General features: G+C 36.6%; 1 protein-coding gene across 1 annotated transcript in view; it reads left to right on the plus strand.

Moving 5' to 3' along the window:
- The window catches only part of LOC131074641 (tripeptidyl-peptidase 2), a 284234-nt gene that overhangs the window by 89153 nt on the left and 175876 nt on the right, over positions 1 to 19205 (plus strand). Inside the window, exon 16 of the mRNA XM_058011296.2 lies at positions 3777 to 3931. Within this exon, the coding sequence (XP_057867279.2) occupies positions 3777 to 3931 (155 nt within the window). The remainder of the gene's footprint in view (positions 1 to 3776; positions 3932 to 19205) is intronic.

Genomic DNA, 19205 nt, shown 5'->3' on the forward strand with positions numbered 1-19205 from the left:
ACCATGCAAGCTTTGAAAAAATAACTTAAGTGGTCACCATCAAAGAACAATGCTTCACTGTTATTATCTCAAAACTTATCGCAACAATTTCATACAAGTCCTCCCTCCTCCTTACAAATGAGGGGGGTCACCCCTTTATATAGGCCTCAGGCCATGATTACATGCAAACCCTAATTAGGGTTTTCCCTAAAAGATTCTCCACTCAAGATGCAACAAGGTGGGAATCTCCAATTAATAACCCATCATGCCCATATACAATTAATTCAAAAGTACCCAAAATAGCATCCATTGCGCATTAAATGCACCACCTCTTTCAAATTCGCCCAACATGCGTTGAATATTCATCCATGCAAAAATCACCCCATTATGTCATAAATGCTCCATCATTTCCACATGCGGCGGTTGCATGCAAAAAGAATCTGCCATAAATTCAACATGCAATGACCGGGTCACCATTTGGTCAAATATTTCGGCAATGAATGCGCCACCATACTGCCATGCGTTCAATAGATCCTTGCCATGCAAGTGGACCCTGCTGTCGTACATCTGCTCCTGCAAATCTCTAATTGTTGGAGAGAGAAAATTTGATTCAGGAAGAATTTTCTTGAAGTGTCTTCAACTTTCCTTGCTTGGAGAAGGTTTTCCATCAATTTTCACCATCTCCTATTTTTTAGGAATTTTGCACAAATTAGGGTTTCAAGTCCAGGAGGAAGAGAATTCTCCTACGAATTCAAATCTGTAAATTTTTTGAAATTTGGATGTGATTTGATGCCCGAGAATGGATTTTTTCAAATTTTTTCCTAGGGGGGAATTTCTTGTTCAGTTCATCCCTGATTCCTTCCTTGCCTTAGAAATTTTATCTTCAATTCATCCTTGGGTGTGATTTCTTCCTTGCTTGGAATTCTGTCTTGAAGCAAGGAATTTCCAACACTTAGTCAATTGTTCACCTTTCCTGGAGTTCTGTCTTGAAGGAAGGAATTTCCAACACTCAGTCTATTTGTCACCTTTCTTGAAATTTTTGTTCTTAAGGAAGGAATTTCCAGCACTTAGCCAAAATATTTCCACTTTCTGGAATTCTTCACCTTGGACGCATTTCCTCCCCGAGGAATGAATTTTTTTGAATTCTTGAAGTTTCCTTTCTGAACCTTGAACTTTCATGTCTTAGACAAATTTCTTCAGTTTTCCGGCTTGGGCATGGAATTCATGGTGGAATTCATCACTTCCTTGATTCTCCTTGACTTAGTCATTTCATCATTCTTTCTTTGGCCAGAGTGCAATTCTCAATTGCGAAGGAATTCATGAGTTTTCCATGAGATCCCATCTTTAGCGCCCTCCTTGAGTGTTAGGCGGAATTTCACATTGAAGGAGGAATTCACACTTTGCTTGAATTATCCATCATCCCTTGAATTTGGCGCTTTGATCATGGCTTGGGCGTTAAACTTGATGAAGGAGGAATTCACACTTTTTTTGAATCTTCCATCATCTCCTTGTTTTGGCGCCTTCCTTTCATCTTGGGCGCTATTTCACCTGAGGAAGGAATTCACAACTTTTCTTCCCTCCCTGACCTCTTTACTTCAGCGCCCTTCTAAGGAGTAGGGCAGAATTTTGCCTTGGTCATGGATTCATTGACTTCTCTACGCATTCCATGCCTTGTGTGTTTTAGCGCTCTCTTGAGGAATTGGGCTCATGTCACCAAGATTGGTGTTTAGGTTTTTAGTCTTTTTCAGAGGATTTGCTATGGTAATGAAAGAGTTTCATTAGAATTGTCATTACAAGCCAAGTGTTAGATTGCTTGTTTTTAGCTTGAGCTAGTTATAGCTGATGCTATTTTTAGCTGTTACTATTTTTTAGAAGATACTTGTATTGGGGAAAATTTATTTGTTGATTGGTTATTTGTAGACGACCTTATCGGTTGATTTTCAGTTGATAGTTATCTTCATCAGAAATCTATTTTCAGATTTCTTGATTCTGATATTAAATTTATGGACTAAAAATTTAATATTAAACTTTGTTGCAAGCAAACTTTTCATAGCATAGAAGTTTTAGTTGTCTTTTTATTATTTCTCACGCAATATTTTGTAAAAATCTATAAGCGCTTTGACATTCAGATTTGGAGATGGAATGGTCATCGTGTAATGTTCCTTGTTAGTTTTTTTGAAAAACCTGTAATATTTTTGAGATTCCTATCTACACAATACTTGAATAGATATGGAATTTTAAATAACAGCAAGTGCAACAAAACACCAATATTTATATTTCTTATTTTAATGGTACTTGTGATTTTAGGGCAGGGTTAGGGAATCCCAAAAGGGAACATTACATGGAATGAATAATTTAATATAGTTGCAGCTGTTCCTAGACACTAAAATCATAAATTCATGATTGGTATCATGTCCCGTAATTGTTTGACGAAATGCCTGTGAGTCAAGTTTGCAATCTTTGCAAGTTACTTGAAAGAAAATTGGTGGGGGACATGACAATGGTACATTTCTTGCAATTAGGGATGTCTCCATACCCATTTCCTGTTGGGATATATGTCCCAGTCCTTTAGATGTGTCTTGGGGGGTTGAAGATGCATCTCCCTGCAAATCTGATATATTCCAAATATGTTAAACTAGTTAATGGAAACGTCTCTTGGTACACAACCTTGGATGTTTATATATGCAATGCAATTTACACTATAATAATCTCTTGTGCATCTCTCTCTCTCTCTCTCTCTCTCTCTCTATATATATATATATATATATATATATATATATATATATATATTATAAGTATAGTTTTCTCTATTTCTCTTTTATCTCATTCACTAAAAGTTAACTCTGATTTGTCCCAAGGCCTTTGAGCTATAATATGAAGACTAAATGTTTTTAAGGTGTAAAGAAAATTATCATCACCATATGAGAATCGAGATACAGAGTGGGGAATTTGGAGGGGAAACTTTGTGAGCTATTGGACCAGTACTATAGTTGCAAAAGTTTCAGGAAAACTAGAACCTAGAAGTAAATGAAGACTCCTACTTCAAGCACTCTCCGTTAATCACTTAAAAGGAGCTGGAAACTTCAGCTTTAACAGCATTTTGCTAATTGAAAGGGTTTGAAACACAAATGCCTTCTACTTCTTTTTCCTTTCATCAGAGGTCATTCCTACAGTAGGGCAAGATTCAATACTTAGTTGGACCTCAACTCCTTACAAAGCAAAGCTATGTGGTATGTGATCAATTATTTGCATTCCTAGATAATGTTGTACCTTCAGATTGTCCACCATATGGGAGTGAGACCGAGTGCTTCATTTGGCCTCCTGAAGTTTTTATAAATTTCAGAAATGTTTGATTTTCTTTCTGTATGCCTGGAAACTATCGTCTGAATTTTGAATCTTAGAATTTTATTTTCACACAAGTTTGTGGAATCTAAGTGTCTCTTGAAATGCTAAACACATTATTTTCTGTTAATGTAAGCATATTTGAAGTTTAAAACTTGGCAGTGCCATGTTGGCTTACCCGAGATATCCCAATGTTGCTTTTTTCTTTGTTTGAAAGGTGATGTATCTGATTTAATGCAAACATTTTGTAGAAGAAATTTCTATATTCTACAAATCAACTGGATATACCCAGTGGAATATCCTAGGAAATAAACATGGTATATATATTTTAGGATTCTTATGTATTGAGATCCATCTATTTCTGGGTGCTCTTTATATCATTGCTATTTTGTTTGGAGTGTATCATGCTTTCTATGTCTCAAGTTCAAATGTGTAATGTTGGTTTCTTTTTGCAGTGGATTGTACAGGTCAAGCCAAATTTTCATGAAGATGCCGACAAGTTAAAACTATTGGTACCTTTTGAGGAATGCATTCAGATAAAATCCAGCAATGGGGATGTAATAAAGGTCCCTGAATATATTCTTCTCACACACAATGGGCGCAACTTCAAGTTAGTATTCTCTATCGTACCTCTCATATATGGAGTTGTTGCCCTTACTGTATTCCCAGTCTGAGTTGTTAATAGAATCTTCTGGCTTTTATCAACAGTTCGGATTAAAAATTCAAGTATTAAAAAGTCGGCAAACTCTGAATTTTCAAATTTCTAATTTTTTTGTGTTTTGAAAACTATAGGTTAAATCTTATACATGCATACATAGTTATGGTGTGAGAACAGTAGTTTTTTCTTATTCAGTGGAATGAATACCAAAACTTAAAGAACAATGCAAGACGTGGAATAATGGATGTCACATCAATTTAACTTAATGAAATACATTTACAAGATCAATTATGAGCATACCTGTCTTTAGGTCTTCCATTCTTGTTCAGTCTAATTCTGTTCTGCCATCCTTATTCTATTCAGTCTACCTACAAGCATTGAACAATTTCTGCAGGATAGATATGCTAGTAAATCAGTCTGTTTTATAATATATCTATTAAATGTGATAATTTATATGTTGGTTATTTAACACCAATGGCTTGTAGGGACCTGTCCTTGCCTGCATCCTTCTTTTGTGTATAGTTGACTCTTTTGTAGTCTTTGCGACCATTATCCATTCAGCATATAATGTCATATATAATTTAGTTTCTTTTATTCTCCTCTTTATAGGATTGCATTTAATGTCATCAAATATTTGAGGGTCATTTGGCAGCTTAAAGATGAAGGTTGACGATAAAATGATTCATCAAATATATAATTCTCAATTTTTCTATCTTCTCTATTATTTTATTTGTGAGTTACGGTAAGTTTATTCTATTCCATTCTCATCGACAATTATCTACTTCTCTTTGGCCAACTCTCCAATTAGAGGGATGGAGGCACATTATGAGATTTTTGACTAATATAGGGGTTACTTTGGCCTTGGATGTTAGGTGTGATCCTTGTGGAAGTACCCTTCCAATCCTCAGCACTGCCTGATGAGCAATATCAGATCTTTTATTGACTCCTTCATAGTTATGGCAATAGCAACTTAACCATTTTTAGTCCAGACAGGGTTAGTTGATGCTCTTCAGTTTTCCTTTGTGGCCGCTCTTTTCTCTTCGGGGTTCTTTCTCTTTCTTAGCTATTTGTACCTATTTGTTGATCATTTGTTTTGGTGGTCCTCTATTCTTTTGTATCTTTTATCTTTGTTATTCCCCTTGGTGGGAATTTTAACTCTATTGTATAGTGCTATTCTTGAGTTCCATTGACTCACTTTTAGTCATCTGTGGACATTAATATAATTTCTTTCTTTCTCTCTAGATTAGATTATTAATAATTTAAAGAAGATAAAGTAAAGATGTATGAATTGTGTAGGTCAGTTTTGTCCAGACTTATCTCTTAGCCTGTTTGTGAGCATGGGATAATCATTTAGCATGTGGTTGAAGCTTCTCTGTTTTCCCATACAAATAGAGGAGGTTCACAATTGATTCTTTCTCTACAACGTAGAACTGAGATAAGTAAAGAGCAACAAAATCTAATATTGCCACCATTGCAATTATGAGACTATATCTTTAAAAAAATCATAGCAAGGAATAGGATAAGCTAATACGAATAGAAACAATTATCAATCATCACATAAAGCAAATATCAAACATAAATAGGTATCTAGTGCTTCACAATGGAACATTATTAACTATGCCATTCAAGGCCCTCTAACATAGAGAGTACAACACAAATCAATAACATTCAAGTACTATCAGGCTTTGGGACATCCAACATTCAATTCAGGTTATTGAGTAGCCCAAGGCATGGTAAACCTTCCAATTGGATCTTTAACTAATACTCAATAAACACTCAATAACTAACCCTCAATGTGCTTGTTCTCTCCCTCTCTCTCTCTCTCACACACACGCACACACACTCAGAGAGAGAGAGAGAGAGAGAGAGAGAGTCTTCTATCATAACAGTTTATTATCACACATCCACATCCAATCAAATCGTGCATTGAAAACGACAAACATTGAAAGTATCACATCCTCTTTATTGTGTTTCTCCAAATTTAGAGGTGTACTAGATTAATTCAATTTTTACCTGATTCTATATATCACATTACTAAGATGTCAAGTACAAAGCATGCTATATCAAGTCATGCATTAGTTCAAGCAAGAACTACACTATAGTACAAACATTACCTGAAGATTCTTAGAAAGTTAAATCATACATTAATTTTATTCAACAACATCTACACCATTGGCACTTTCAAGTTCAACTATTTTGTTTGTCAACATGCTGCAGTTAGGGTTTGACCATTCAAAGTTCAAGTCTAGTTAAATGAAGAATTGACGTTATGAAATGTGTATTAGTGTTTGGGTCTATTAATTTGAACTGCTTACATATTTAGTGGGGAGTGAAGTTCATATAGTTCTCCTAGAGAGAAATTCTAAATGAATGGTCTTGCGAGATCCATTTATCTCATTTCTAGGTTTTCAAGTGACAAATATTCAATTCTTAAGTGTTGTTTTCCCTTGTGACAACATGTTAGTTGTACATATTAATATAAGAATCTAGTTCTAATTTCATACACATTACGTGTTCCCCCACTTTATCATTATTTTCTTAATCAGCTAGTATATGTCTAATAACAACATTGTACCATGTTTTGATACAACGATCAAGTGTACTTCAATCAATTTTTGAAACAATCCTCATAACAATTACAATTTGATGCCAAAATATAAATTACAAAAATATACCCATACTCATTCTAGTTGCTCTTGTGACAACATGTTAATCAGTATTCGAACTTTGTTCATAACAACCCTTACCTCAATTATTAGGATTATACATATTAATTTGCAAGGTAGCCGAGAGACGCATCTTTGACCCCCTGAGACGCATCTCCAGTATCAGAGACATGTTTGTCAAACATCTCTGCTTATAGGGGACGTCTTGCCGCTGTCTCCCACCATCTCTTGTCGTCTCTTGACCAGATCATGTTGTCTCTTGACCAAAAAATCAAAAGCCTAAACTTATAACACAAAGAAAGCTTGAAAAAATAGCGACAAGGAATCAAAACACGTCACAATAGCCAACGCAAGATAAAGAGCTGATGTTGGAGTAGGAGCCGACGCAAGTGGTTAAAATCTTGCAAGTTGACTTGTGATTTGAGCCCTTTTAGGCTCGACCGAATGATCTTGGGTGCTGCCTCACCTCCTCACTTGTGTTATCGGTAAAGCATCAAAGGATTTATTTTTGTTATTCTTGTTTATGGTTTCATATAGTCAGGAGTTTTTTATATATGCTTATAACACATATTCGATGGGATTAGTTGTATTAAAATTTATTATAAGTTTAAATAATATTTACAAAATAAGGATAATTAAATGGAACAAAATAAGAAGGGGCAATCTACTTACAAATTTAGTAATAGAAGTTGTAGTTTAAGTCAATTAAGTTTTACAAATAGATAATCATAATCTGTATAATATGTCTAGGGTTCAATTGTTTTATCTCATGTGGATTAATTCATTTAAATATAAAATAATCAGTGATCAATGTTGCATACTAATAATGAGAAGTGCAATTTCATATGACCCAAAATTATAATTATGTATAGCTAATAATGAGGGTGGTTAGCATGGAAAGCATGTTAGTGAGAGAATATGATTAAAAGCTTCTATAAAAGTTATAACACCATTTTGGCCATTGTTCTTGTTTTTGAAGTTCAATGTCATGATATTTTCTAGAAATTATTAAATTATATTTAAAAAATGGTGTCTCCAAGTACCCTTGTCTCCTATTTTTAAAAAATAGGCATACTAGTCTCCCGTACCGGTCTCCTAGCAACCTTGTTAATCTGCCAATCTAATTCTAATTTCATGAACATGACAAGTATCCTTGTTTTGTCATTTTGTTTTCCGCCAGATGTTATACGTTTACCAACATCATCACACTATGTTTTGATACAAGGAATTGGGTGTAATTCAATTATTTTTTTTACATTGCTAATTGTGTGACGCTAATGCTAGCTCTTTTTGAGAAACCACACTAGAAACCATTTATGGAAGATGAAGAGTCACAACTTAGAAATCTACTTATTTAGAAACAACCTCCACACTAGAAGCCAAGTATGGAAGACCAAGAGTCATAACAATTATAAATATATAAGTTTTTTAACCCAAAAATAGGGGTAATCACATAACATACATTAAACGTTTTATAAATTCATGTGGATAATATTAAAAGTTTAATTCACTATTTTTGAACCCTACAAAGATTGTAAAATTAAAAATAAAACCCACTACTAATGTCTTGGATGCTTTAAAAGCGGTAAAAAGTAAAGAATACATTTTTTTTTAAATAATGTGAAGGCAGTTTTTGTTGGTTTATAAGATCAACACAGTAGGTTATACACCCATAAACTCCGTAAAGATGCTCAAATGACTGTTGGATGAATCTAAATCAACAACATCACTAGATAATAAAACACCTCCAAAAACGTTGTCATTTTCATGCACATACTCATTGGCCACCATTGGGTTCATGAATAAGTAGGAGGGGAAGCCATGGGGACCGATGGTGACATTAGTAGGGAAATGATTGTATTACTACATTTGTACAATTCCTCTGCCATTAATAGAGAAATAGGGAGATGTGGGAGGGTTTTTCTAATTTTTCATGTTTCTAATGTGATGGCAAAAAAAGTTTGAACATTTTTTTTTAGAAAGGATAAAAATAAATAAATTTTTCAGTGTGTCTGATATGATTTATCATGGGTTTGTTTGGGATGAATGCATAGATGCTTGACTGCACCTTGGTCAAATACCCTCTCATACTAGACTTGAATTTGGGCCATCTATGAATTGTACTTGGATCCAAGCATGTTCTCTGATGAATTGGTAGCTTAGTAAAAAACCCATGGAAAAGAAAAAAAGAAGCATTCCCATTACAACTTTAATCTTGCTTGTATGTTAGGGGAGCTTTCTAGTTACTAGCAAACAAAACATTGAAAAAGCAGCTAAAATAGATAGTGAGTTATAAGGTAAGAGATTTAAACCTCTCTTTGGGATCAAATCAAGCAAGGAACAAGTGAAGGGCTGCCTCTGCCCCCTTTTGGAGAGAAGAGCTTCCATGGTTGAGAGCCAAGACAAATAGACTCCTTGGCTTCTATATGAAGATGCTTGGCTTTTGGCTTTTTGCCCCTCTACTTCTTGGTAGAGGTGGAAATAGTATCTAGAGGTGGGAGGGGGAACCCACTGCCTTTCAAAGACATAGAATTGTTCTCTGAAGAATTTGTAAGCACAAACATTCCATCTTCGAATTAATCACCCTTAGTCAAAAAACATGATGTCCTTATCTTGGAGAAACCTATCCATGGTAGCTTGATTATAAAATTTGAAGGACTTATTTGGAGGACAGAAGCTAATCTTCAAATTCATTGCAATTCAGTGAATGTGAATCCTATAATTCTTCCTTGCTTGAGAGGAAGCTCCCACTAAAAATTTCACTAGATTTGGAGATCACTTTTGTGCTAGGCTCTAGTCTCTTTGTCATCCCATTGATGAAGAAATTTGTGCTTCATTAGTATGATGTAATGTCCCCTAATTGATTACACTTTAATCTAACCTAAATTTGGCCAAATCTATAAATAGGTAATTGGGTTTTATAGGCGTATCTTTGTATACTGTGTTTCCAGCAGCAAAATTAGAGAACATATATGAAATAATACTTAAAACTGAAATATGAATTATATTAAATGATATCAAATCTGTTAGAATTATAATTGTTGGATATAATCAGATTATTGTAGTTCCTAGATGAGGTCAAGTTATTAATTTAAAGTCAGTTTGTAAGTCAGTGAATCAATTCCTTTAGTCCATTAGTTGGATAGGGTGTCCAAGAAACCATCCGTCCTAGGCCCAAGGGCAGAATACCATATCCCCCTTGGCTCCATGTGGCAGGTGTTAGGTATCCATCATGGAGTGGCATACCTAGCGAGGTGTTCTATCGCCGTTTCTCCTCATCTCAACTACCCTCTCTCTTAAGCCCAAGAGCAGATGCTTCACCCTTCTTGGCTCCATATGGCAGGTGTTAGGCATCCATCATGGAGTGGCGTACTCAAGAGAGCCCTTCATTTACAATGAATCATTTATTACATTTACTCAATTCATCACATTATGATAATCCATTATATCTGATATAATTATCACATTCCATTATATTACATTAGTGCCTTGTATTGTGTTATCATCAACATTTTCTGTTAGTATTTTTATATCAGCATTAACCATTTATTGCCACTTTTCCATTATAATTAGTCTGTTATTCTTTATATAATAAGAATTTACAGTATTACCATAATTTGTGTAACCTGAATTTGAGTGTATTATGTATTCCTGAGTGTATATATATATATACGTTATGACCGACAATATTGTCATTTTAATGCAAATAGATGAAATTTATCCTCTTAAGTTAATATGATATTAACTGTCATTGATTTGTTTAAGAAAATCTCTCTTCAATTTACATTCATTGATGCACAAATCAGAATTTAAATATGTATATTGTACTGGCTTATATATGTATATACTTTAATTCTAACTCAGAGAATACATGCTCATACGTACCTATTACTGCTCCACTGTTCTTTCTTATCCCACGAACAAAATGGGAAATTCCTTTTTGTGCTCTCCTTAATTCCTTCCCAGCAGGCTTAGGAGAATCTCTCCTCTTTCTCCCCCCCATCCGTACTGTTGACGTGTGTAAGGAAGCCCTAATGCTGTTTTTAATTGATCAAAGGGGACAACCTCAAGGTTTTTAATGTCAGTTCTTGACTGCGGGATAGCTTAACGGTCTATGTGTTTTGCTGGGAGCACAAGGGGACTTACGTTTTTGCAACAAGCTGGTCTACATCCTACGATGCTGCGATTCTTAGACTACGGAATAAAATCAAAAGGGAAGGGTTTAGGGAACCTAAAATTAATAAGGCTGGTATGCGGGTAGACGGATTCAACATAACCAATCCCTGCTTGGCTAGAATGGCTCACAACCTCGCAGGAACGATGCAATCTTCAAGGGGACTTGGAAGATTTTCAGACTGCAGGAGCATGGCTAAGCACCCAATTCTGGTGCAGCTCAGACGAACACCTGCAATTGAACTAAGCACGATTCAAAGGCTCAGGTTAACCATACAAAAGGATACACAATCAGTATATCCTCAGTGGTATGAGCTTGAATCCATCAGATACCTGCACACCCAAAACAAAAAGATCCATCTAAAATGCTAAAAGAAACCATGCAAACAAAAGAAAACAAAGACAATAAAGACCATTCTTCAATGTTCATATATTTGCTTCAGCTGCCATTACAACAATTTCTGCAGCATCTCTATGCTACGGCTAAAATTTAACCTTCTACAATCTAGCCTATTCTAATTGTCTAAAAATCTAACTATATTCTAACAGTCTAACTAGAGTCTAACCCTCTAACCCTTTACAAAAGAAAGGCCTTTGCCTTTTATAGAATTTACAATTTGAATTGATGGCCAAGATGGACTACATCAAAGGACTGCAATCTGCCTTCCAGAAGCTGGCAGCCTTCACCCATGCCTACTCAATTCTTAGTTATCCCTTCAATCACCTTCTCAACTGCCTACAATTGTTTGGCATTAATTCGGTCCTCCTGGTAGTTGGGAATAGCTGTCCACAACTGACCTGTGTCAAAATATCTAAAGCAGGATCCACAGGCAGTTCTTTACAATAAACAATTTCAGTTTTTAAAACTGAATTTCTGGAATTAAATCCAGCTGTGCATTTTTTCTGAGAATGCATAATTTGGTAGCATTCTGAATGTTCTTCGGTCTTTGGTCTTGGTGGTGGACTTCAGCTTGTTGTCTGGTGCTGGTGCGCTTCTCTGTGCTTCGTTTCCCGCTCTGTAGGGCGATCCTGCATTTCCTCTTCTTTGCTTCCCAGCTTCGCTTCGATCGCATCTCCAATCTGAGCTTTAGGTTGTGTTGTGACCATTTCACACATCGCCCCATCGCAAGGCACACTTACAATCAGCAAGAGGCTAGTGGTATGGACTAAAATGGATTCCACAAAAATGCATTCAACAAATTATTTCATTCAATCTAAAATGCTTGAAAGCAAATTTCTAAATCTAAAATTCTAATCTAACTTGGAGGTAATGAGAACTACAAATGCACACCACTTAAACAAAAATCACCATCAACTCGAACAATGATTTGTATTCAAATTTGCAACATATACTGTCAATTCTCAAAAAACTCTTACAAATGAGAGGCAATGGGGTTTATATAGTCTCAAATGAAATGTATGGCCAAGATTTAATTAAAATCAAGGGCGAAGATCATGCGAAGAATGCCCTAAAGTTGCTCTGATTAGGGTTTACATAAAAATTGGAGCCACCAACATATAGCCCAATGAAATAATGCCTAATCATCAAGTAAGGAATCTTTTAGAAGATTCTGGCCTGCATCTCTCTCTCTCACAGCATACTCCAGGAATCTAGCCAATACAAAATTTAATTCCTCCATGGAAATGTTGGGCAAAGCATCCTGCTCCACATCAATCACATCCAACGCATTGGAACAAGCATCTAAGGTATTCTTCCAATCTAGCATAAGCTTCTGCGAATTGTGGACATGAATCAACAAGGAAATCAAATCATCCATCTGAGTCTTCTTTAAAGAATCCAACTGATTGAAGTACATGAACTTCATTTTTATCTCTCAACTCTGCTAAGTGTAGACCGCTGGCATCACTGACATCTACTCCCAATAACTCCTCAATAGATGTAAGGATCTTCGACTGTATCTCTTGAATCGATCCTTCCATCTCTGCACAATCCTTGTGTGTGTGCTCGTAGGTGGATTTCTTCATGGCCAATGAACAATACCAGCCATAGAAATCATATCCATCTCCATCACGCACAACTCCCTCTCTGATCAATGTGGACATAGGAATCCTCTTCAAAACTCTGAGGTGGGGAATAGTCTTCTCCCGAATAGGCTGGAATTCATCCCAAACTCCCTCCAAGTATTGTATCTTGAACATTAGCATTGTTGTGTTATCAAATGTCTGGACAAATTGAGTAAGGAAATCATCCGCCTATTTCTTCACATCTTCGATCCATTTTCCCAATTCCGAGAGTGTATCCCTCGCTGCCTCATAATCAGTATGAAGTCCACGATCAAGTGCAATAGGGGAAACAAAGGCTGGATTCTCATGCCTTATCCCCGCATTATACTCCCTAAGTCCAATATTCTCCTCCTTATACCTCTCTTTCTCTTCAACCTCCCTATCCACCCTTGCATTGATTACCCGAATTGTATCATTGAGTTCCTGGGACTCGTGCTCTTTTGTAGTTCGTCCAAGGGGAACCGAAGTGATTTGGAAATCCATAGGAGTAGCCATGTCCATAGTCACATCACAAATCGATATAGCCACCTGTGCAATCCACATTCCAATTTCATCTCTAGCTATGTTCGAAAGTATCTCAACCCTCTTAGGTTCTTTCTCCCGATTGCTCCTGGCTAAGTAGTCATCAATATCATCAATAGGCTGTACATCCACCATTTTCTTACTTTTCTCCATGCTCTTCATTAGTCAATCGGGAATAGCAGTCATCTCCATCGTGTCATCAAGACACATCTCTCGATCAAGTTCCTTCAATGCTGAGATAATATCATCATCATGATTGTCCTTACTCAAATCATACACATTGTTTCCCAAGCTAACCTCCAAAAGGATAGTGGGAGACCTCGGCTGGTCATCCTCTTCATTAGGTGGTGCGGACGTGGTTGTGGCATGCAACTCCTAAGTATTATCTGGTATTATCACCGTGTTAGAACATTGTTCAAATTCTCTATTCTGTTCAGGCATATCAATCTCCTTGATTGATGAGAAACTGAGGGGAGACAAAGGAATGCTTGGCTTTTGCTTCTTCTTCTTTACTTCTTCAATCTTCTTTCCCTTAGCCTTAGTTTCTCCTGGTGTATTCTTCCTTCGCTTTGGAGCTTGACTCTCTTCATTCGCATGAATCCTTATTTCATCTTTGGAAGAAAAATCTTCTTGTTTCATCTTCTCATATGTGAAGATAACACCCATATCTACTAATCTGTTCATTTGCTTGTCTACCCATTCTCTAGAGAAACTAATGACTTCTCTCATCAATTCATTCAAATCTGTCACCTTCTGCTCCGACCAACTAGGCAATAGGATAGACCTCTTCATTTCATTTTCATATTGTGGATGAGTATGATCTTTATCATCCAATACCTGATCAGGAATGAGAAAGAGTTCACACTTTCTCATGAAATCCACGAACATCCTAGACCACATTTTTCTCTTCATTGCTTGCTCGTCCATCAGGTTGGCCCGATAATCTTCAATGTCCTGCTTGTGTATGAATCTATCTCCTCTAATCTTTCCAACCTTATTGTGCGGATCAAATATTTCTCTTTTCTTGGATGCCCCAAGGCGATAGAATGCAAGCTCCTCAATCACCGTACTAGCCGCAACAGCGGATTGGCATACTTTCAATGTTTTCCCTATGGAAAGAGGAAAAGTCATCCTTATCCTATGCTTCTCCTTTTGGATGAAATCAAATTCCAGAAGCTTTCTCACCACCTCCAATAGGATCATTCTATCCGTAGGATACCTAGGAAGCTTGTAAGGTCCGGATTGGAATCCCTGAATCCTTAGGTATGTGAAAGTGGGGAACTCTATGTACCATGACCCATATCGTTCAATTAATTTTGTTGCCTCTTTGGACAACCTCTTGTAGATTCCGCCTTGCAATATCCTCTTAATATACATGGTGAATGCATCATTCACCTCCTGTAATCATCAACTCTATACATGTTCAACTGTGGATAGCATTCATAGCTTATGTATTGCCCTTGTCCATTCCCGTCTTCACCTCTGCATATCAATCCTTTGTATGTGACAAATCGTGCAAGTATATACACAAGGTAAGAAGTCATGGTGAACGACTTGGATCTCTCCACATTTCTCAACCGGAAATCCAGATTGTCGCTGATGATTTTTGACCAATTGATCATTACTCCTCTTAGACAATCCTGGATAAAATAGAACATCCATCCTTCATTTAATGCACCTTGTGGCATCCCCATCACTCGGTTCAATAGGAATACCAAATTGCTATATTCCTCCTTCAAATCTGTGCACATGAGTGTCTTGGGTGCCTTGGAATGATGAGGTCTTGGCTCAATCATCCACTCTTTGTTTACAACGGTCTTGCATGCATGCACCTTTGATTTGTACTTCGCCTCGTACTCATCCTTTGTCTTATCTTTCATGTCCACACTACGTGGGATTCCAAACACCTCGACAATGGTGTCCTTAGCAAGGTAGGCAATGGTTACGGCCTTGGGAGTCTTGATCATTCTGGAGAGAGGATCGTAGTGCCTTGCGCACTTCGGGACTAACTCGCTGCACTGTATGGACTGTGGAAATCTAGCGGCATGATAGATACCACTCCTCATGATGTTTGCGTAGGTAGGAGAGGTGATCTGGTTTCTTGTTCCGAACATCCTCTACCACATCTGCTCCATATTCAGGAAGTGCATGTTCGTATCTGTGATCTCCTTCTATCTGGATGACAATTTGGATTTTGGATAGAATCCCTCCTGGACCATCTTCAATTGCTCCTTCCAAACTCCAATCCCGGATTTCGACTTGGTACCTATACGAATCTGGAAGTCAATAACTTCGGAAAAAATCATCCTGATAGCCATTTTCAGAATTAGATAAGTTCTGATTTCTAATTATTTGGACACTTTGTAGGAATGGAAATCAGGAATTTTATCCACATTTCTAACGAATTCTGAAAATAGAATGTAAATGTGATATGAATAGGGTCAAAACCCTCATAAAATCTCTAGAAATCATCATTTTTAGACATAACTAAGTGTGAAGACCTTAGCATACTCAGAAAATTTATCAAATTTAAGGTTCAAAGGAGTATACCAAATCTGGAAATGTCTTAGGAAAGGTGTGAAAAGTCGGATTTTCACTCTAAAAATGTCTAAAGACACCTTTCGAAGCTCACTAATGGCTGCCAAAAAGTCTGAAGACAACCTGCAACACTTAGAATCAGTCACTTAAACAAGGGTGCAGCCTTATAGAATGCAAATACATGATGAAAGTAACCTTCCCAAGGTCAAAGCAGTCAAATCGGGGCAAGAATGGAGTGCTGGTAAAAGAAATCAGTCTGATTACAAGTCTGAAAAATGAAGTTTTAGACTTACCAGCACCTCAAATGATGATAGTACACTCAGAAAATGACCACTGAAAGTTGTAAAAATGCTTTCCCAATAAAATCGCCTGAGCACACAGGTGGCTGGAAATAAAATTTAGTCTGAGGACAGCGTGCAACAATGGTGTTTCAGACCTGCAACATTAATGTTGATCCCTGAAAACGCCTCAAAATGTCCTCAAAATGGTCTTAAAACAAAATCGCCTAGATATGAATGAGCTGGGTGGTGAAAATAAAGTCTGAAAAATGATGCTTCAGCCAACAATGGAGGTCAAATCACTCCCAGCAATGGCACCCAACAAGGTCTGAAAGTAATGGCAACCCCTTAATACTCAAAAATATCACCAAAATTCATTAAGATATGGAGGAATCAGGTTCCCAAATAAAATCGCCCAACTTAAGCTATGGCGCCACTTCATAAAAATCGCCCTCCAAGCTTGCTTCAATGGCCCCCCTAAAAATGTCACCCAAGTCTGATTGGGCAGAAAATTATCTTCAAAAACAAACTTCAGCTCCATTGGTATCAAAATGACCCCTCACAAAAATCACCTAGCTGGAAAAATCGCCCAGATCAGCCACTTGGATGCAACACTATGCAAATATAATATTATTTTAATGCTGGCCAGCTCCTTTTAAACTTGCTTTCACTTTGAGTTTTCACCACAGAAGCAATGTGGGATAAAACTTTGTTTTTATAGCTTGCCTGGGAAAATCGACTTGCTTCTAGAAAGTGCTTTTAATTAATTATTGTTGCTAGTCATTTAATAATTGTTTTTGATTTTAAATAATCGTTAGTCATTGCAAAAACAATTAAATTTGGGACCCATTTATTTAAAAATCTTCAAAATTTAATCAACTTTTGACCCTTGGGGGAAATCGTCCCATATTTGGATTAAAATATCCAAATAAAACTTATTAAATATGTTAAAATGTGCCCTTGGGGAAAATCGCCCCTCTTTGGGATAAAAATCTCAATTAAAATCCATCACATTTGCACAAAAATACTTCTAGGGGAAAATTGCCATCCATCTAGAGTCAAAATCCAATTCATTTTCATCACTTAAGTCTCAAAAATCATCTTGGGGGAAAATCAACCCCTATTTGGATAATTATCTAGATCAAAATTTCATCACAATTGCATTTGGGGAAATTTGCCCTTCATCAGGACAATCCTCTGCATAAAAATTTATTAAATTGATCATGAATTGTCTTGGTGGAAAATCGATTTGCATCAGGAACATGAATTTCATCCACATCAAAGTCATCTGCACTCCCATGGGAAAATCGTGGGTCATTAGGAGGATTTCCAAACACTTAGTCAATATTTTACTTTGGTGGAAAATCGCCCTCCATCTGGAATCTGAATGGGGGAAAAATGGGGTCCATCGGAAATTTGGTGGAAATTCATATCCCATCAGGATTGTGAGTGGGGGAAAATCTTGGGTCATTGGAAATGTGGGGGAAAAGCTCTTTCCATAAGGAATTTTGACGTTTAGACCCTTAAAACATGGATTTTCATCAGAAATTTGATGATTTTTCCCCTCAAAACATCTGGACACTTCCAGTTTTCAATAAAATGCATTAAGACTTAGGCAAATTCACCAAAATTTGAGCGAGACAAAAGGAATTCTATCAGGATAACATGCAAATTTAACTTAAATATCCTCCTAGGAGCGAGAAAACAACCCCTAGAGGACCTTTTAGCACTTAGGCACAAAAATATCACCGACTTGAACATTTAAAACACGTATGCACTCAAAAAGGCTTACACTTAAACAAAAATCTAGGATCACTTAACATCTAACATTTGATACACTTGATCGGATACAAAGTTTCAAAACCCTAATAGCAATTAGGCATGATTGCATTTCAAAACTTGAGACTCGGACACTCGAAGCTCAAAATTGCCAGCCACGCTGCCAAAATCTTAAACTAACAAGACACGGAAAGCAAGGAAGAGGGGGTCCTCGTTTGCAATGGGGCGATGTGTGAAAAGGTCACAACAAGTCCAACATTTATATTTTTGAGATATGCTTTTGTAGCAAAACAATCTTGGGGACCATTAGCAAATTTTACCAGTATTGTGGAGGGGCGCTTAACATTTGCACTTGCAATGGAACTAGTGGTTTGGGTTTTATGGTCATCCTTCTCTGCTTTTGAATTTTCATCAGGTGCATAATTGAATGCAGTTTCACTTTCAACCTCAACTTGTTGAGGCTCAAGTTCAACCTCATCCTTACTCATGCCATGAAAACTCATAGTGACATTGCAATAAATGATATAAAATTTATAAGTTTATAATTTTAAAATTCAAATTCAAATTATGCATAATGCAATGGATCAATACACAGATTTTCTTTTGTTTTCTTACTTCAGGATGCATGAAGAGAAGAAGCAGAGGATATACAAATAATTTTTTTTTGCTCTTAATCATCTTTGTCAAACGATGGGTTCATATTTGTTTTTCTTACTTTAGGTTGCACAAAGTGCAGAATTAGAGGATACACGATAATTATAGTCCTAATTTGACAAAATAAAAAATTTGAACATCGAAAAGAGTAAAAGTTAAAACATGTGTTACCAGGTTCTTTGCCTTAGGCTCCAGTGCTGGTCTTGATCCATTATGGGTACTAATCCAGTCCTGGTACACCCACAGGTTTGCCTAGGGTACTGCTTGAGCCCCCAGGCAGTACCCTAGGTGAACCCGTGGCGTACCTAGGTGTACCCACGGCCCAAGACACCTGAAAATCAATTTTTTAAATAAAAAAAAAGAGACTTTTAATACTCATACATAAAATATCTTTTGAAAGTAATTGCACTAAGTATGGAATGTAATGTCCCCTCTTGGAGATGGAGAAATATTGGGACTGTTACTATGTCAAATAAAGGTGAGTTAAGCAAATAATGGAAATCAGATGAAATATATGTAATCTCTGATATTTACCTAATGGAATAAACATGTATCATGCCAGTTATCTGATAATTATAATGTCTGATATAC

Source organism: Cryptomeria japonica, chromosome 4, assembly GCF_030272615.1.
Source record: "Cryptomeria japonica chromosome 4, Sugi_1.0, whole genome shotgun sequence".
NCBI classification, from domain to species: Eukaryota; Viridiplantae; Streptophyta; class Pinopsida; order Cupressales; family Cupressaceae; genus Cryptomeria; species Cryptomeria japonica.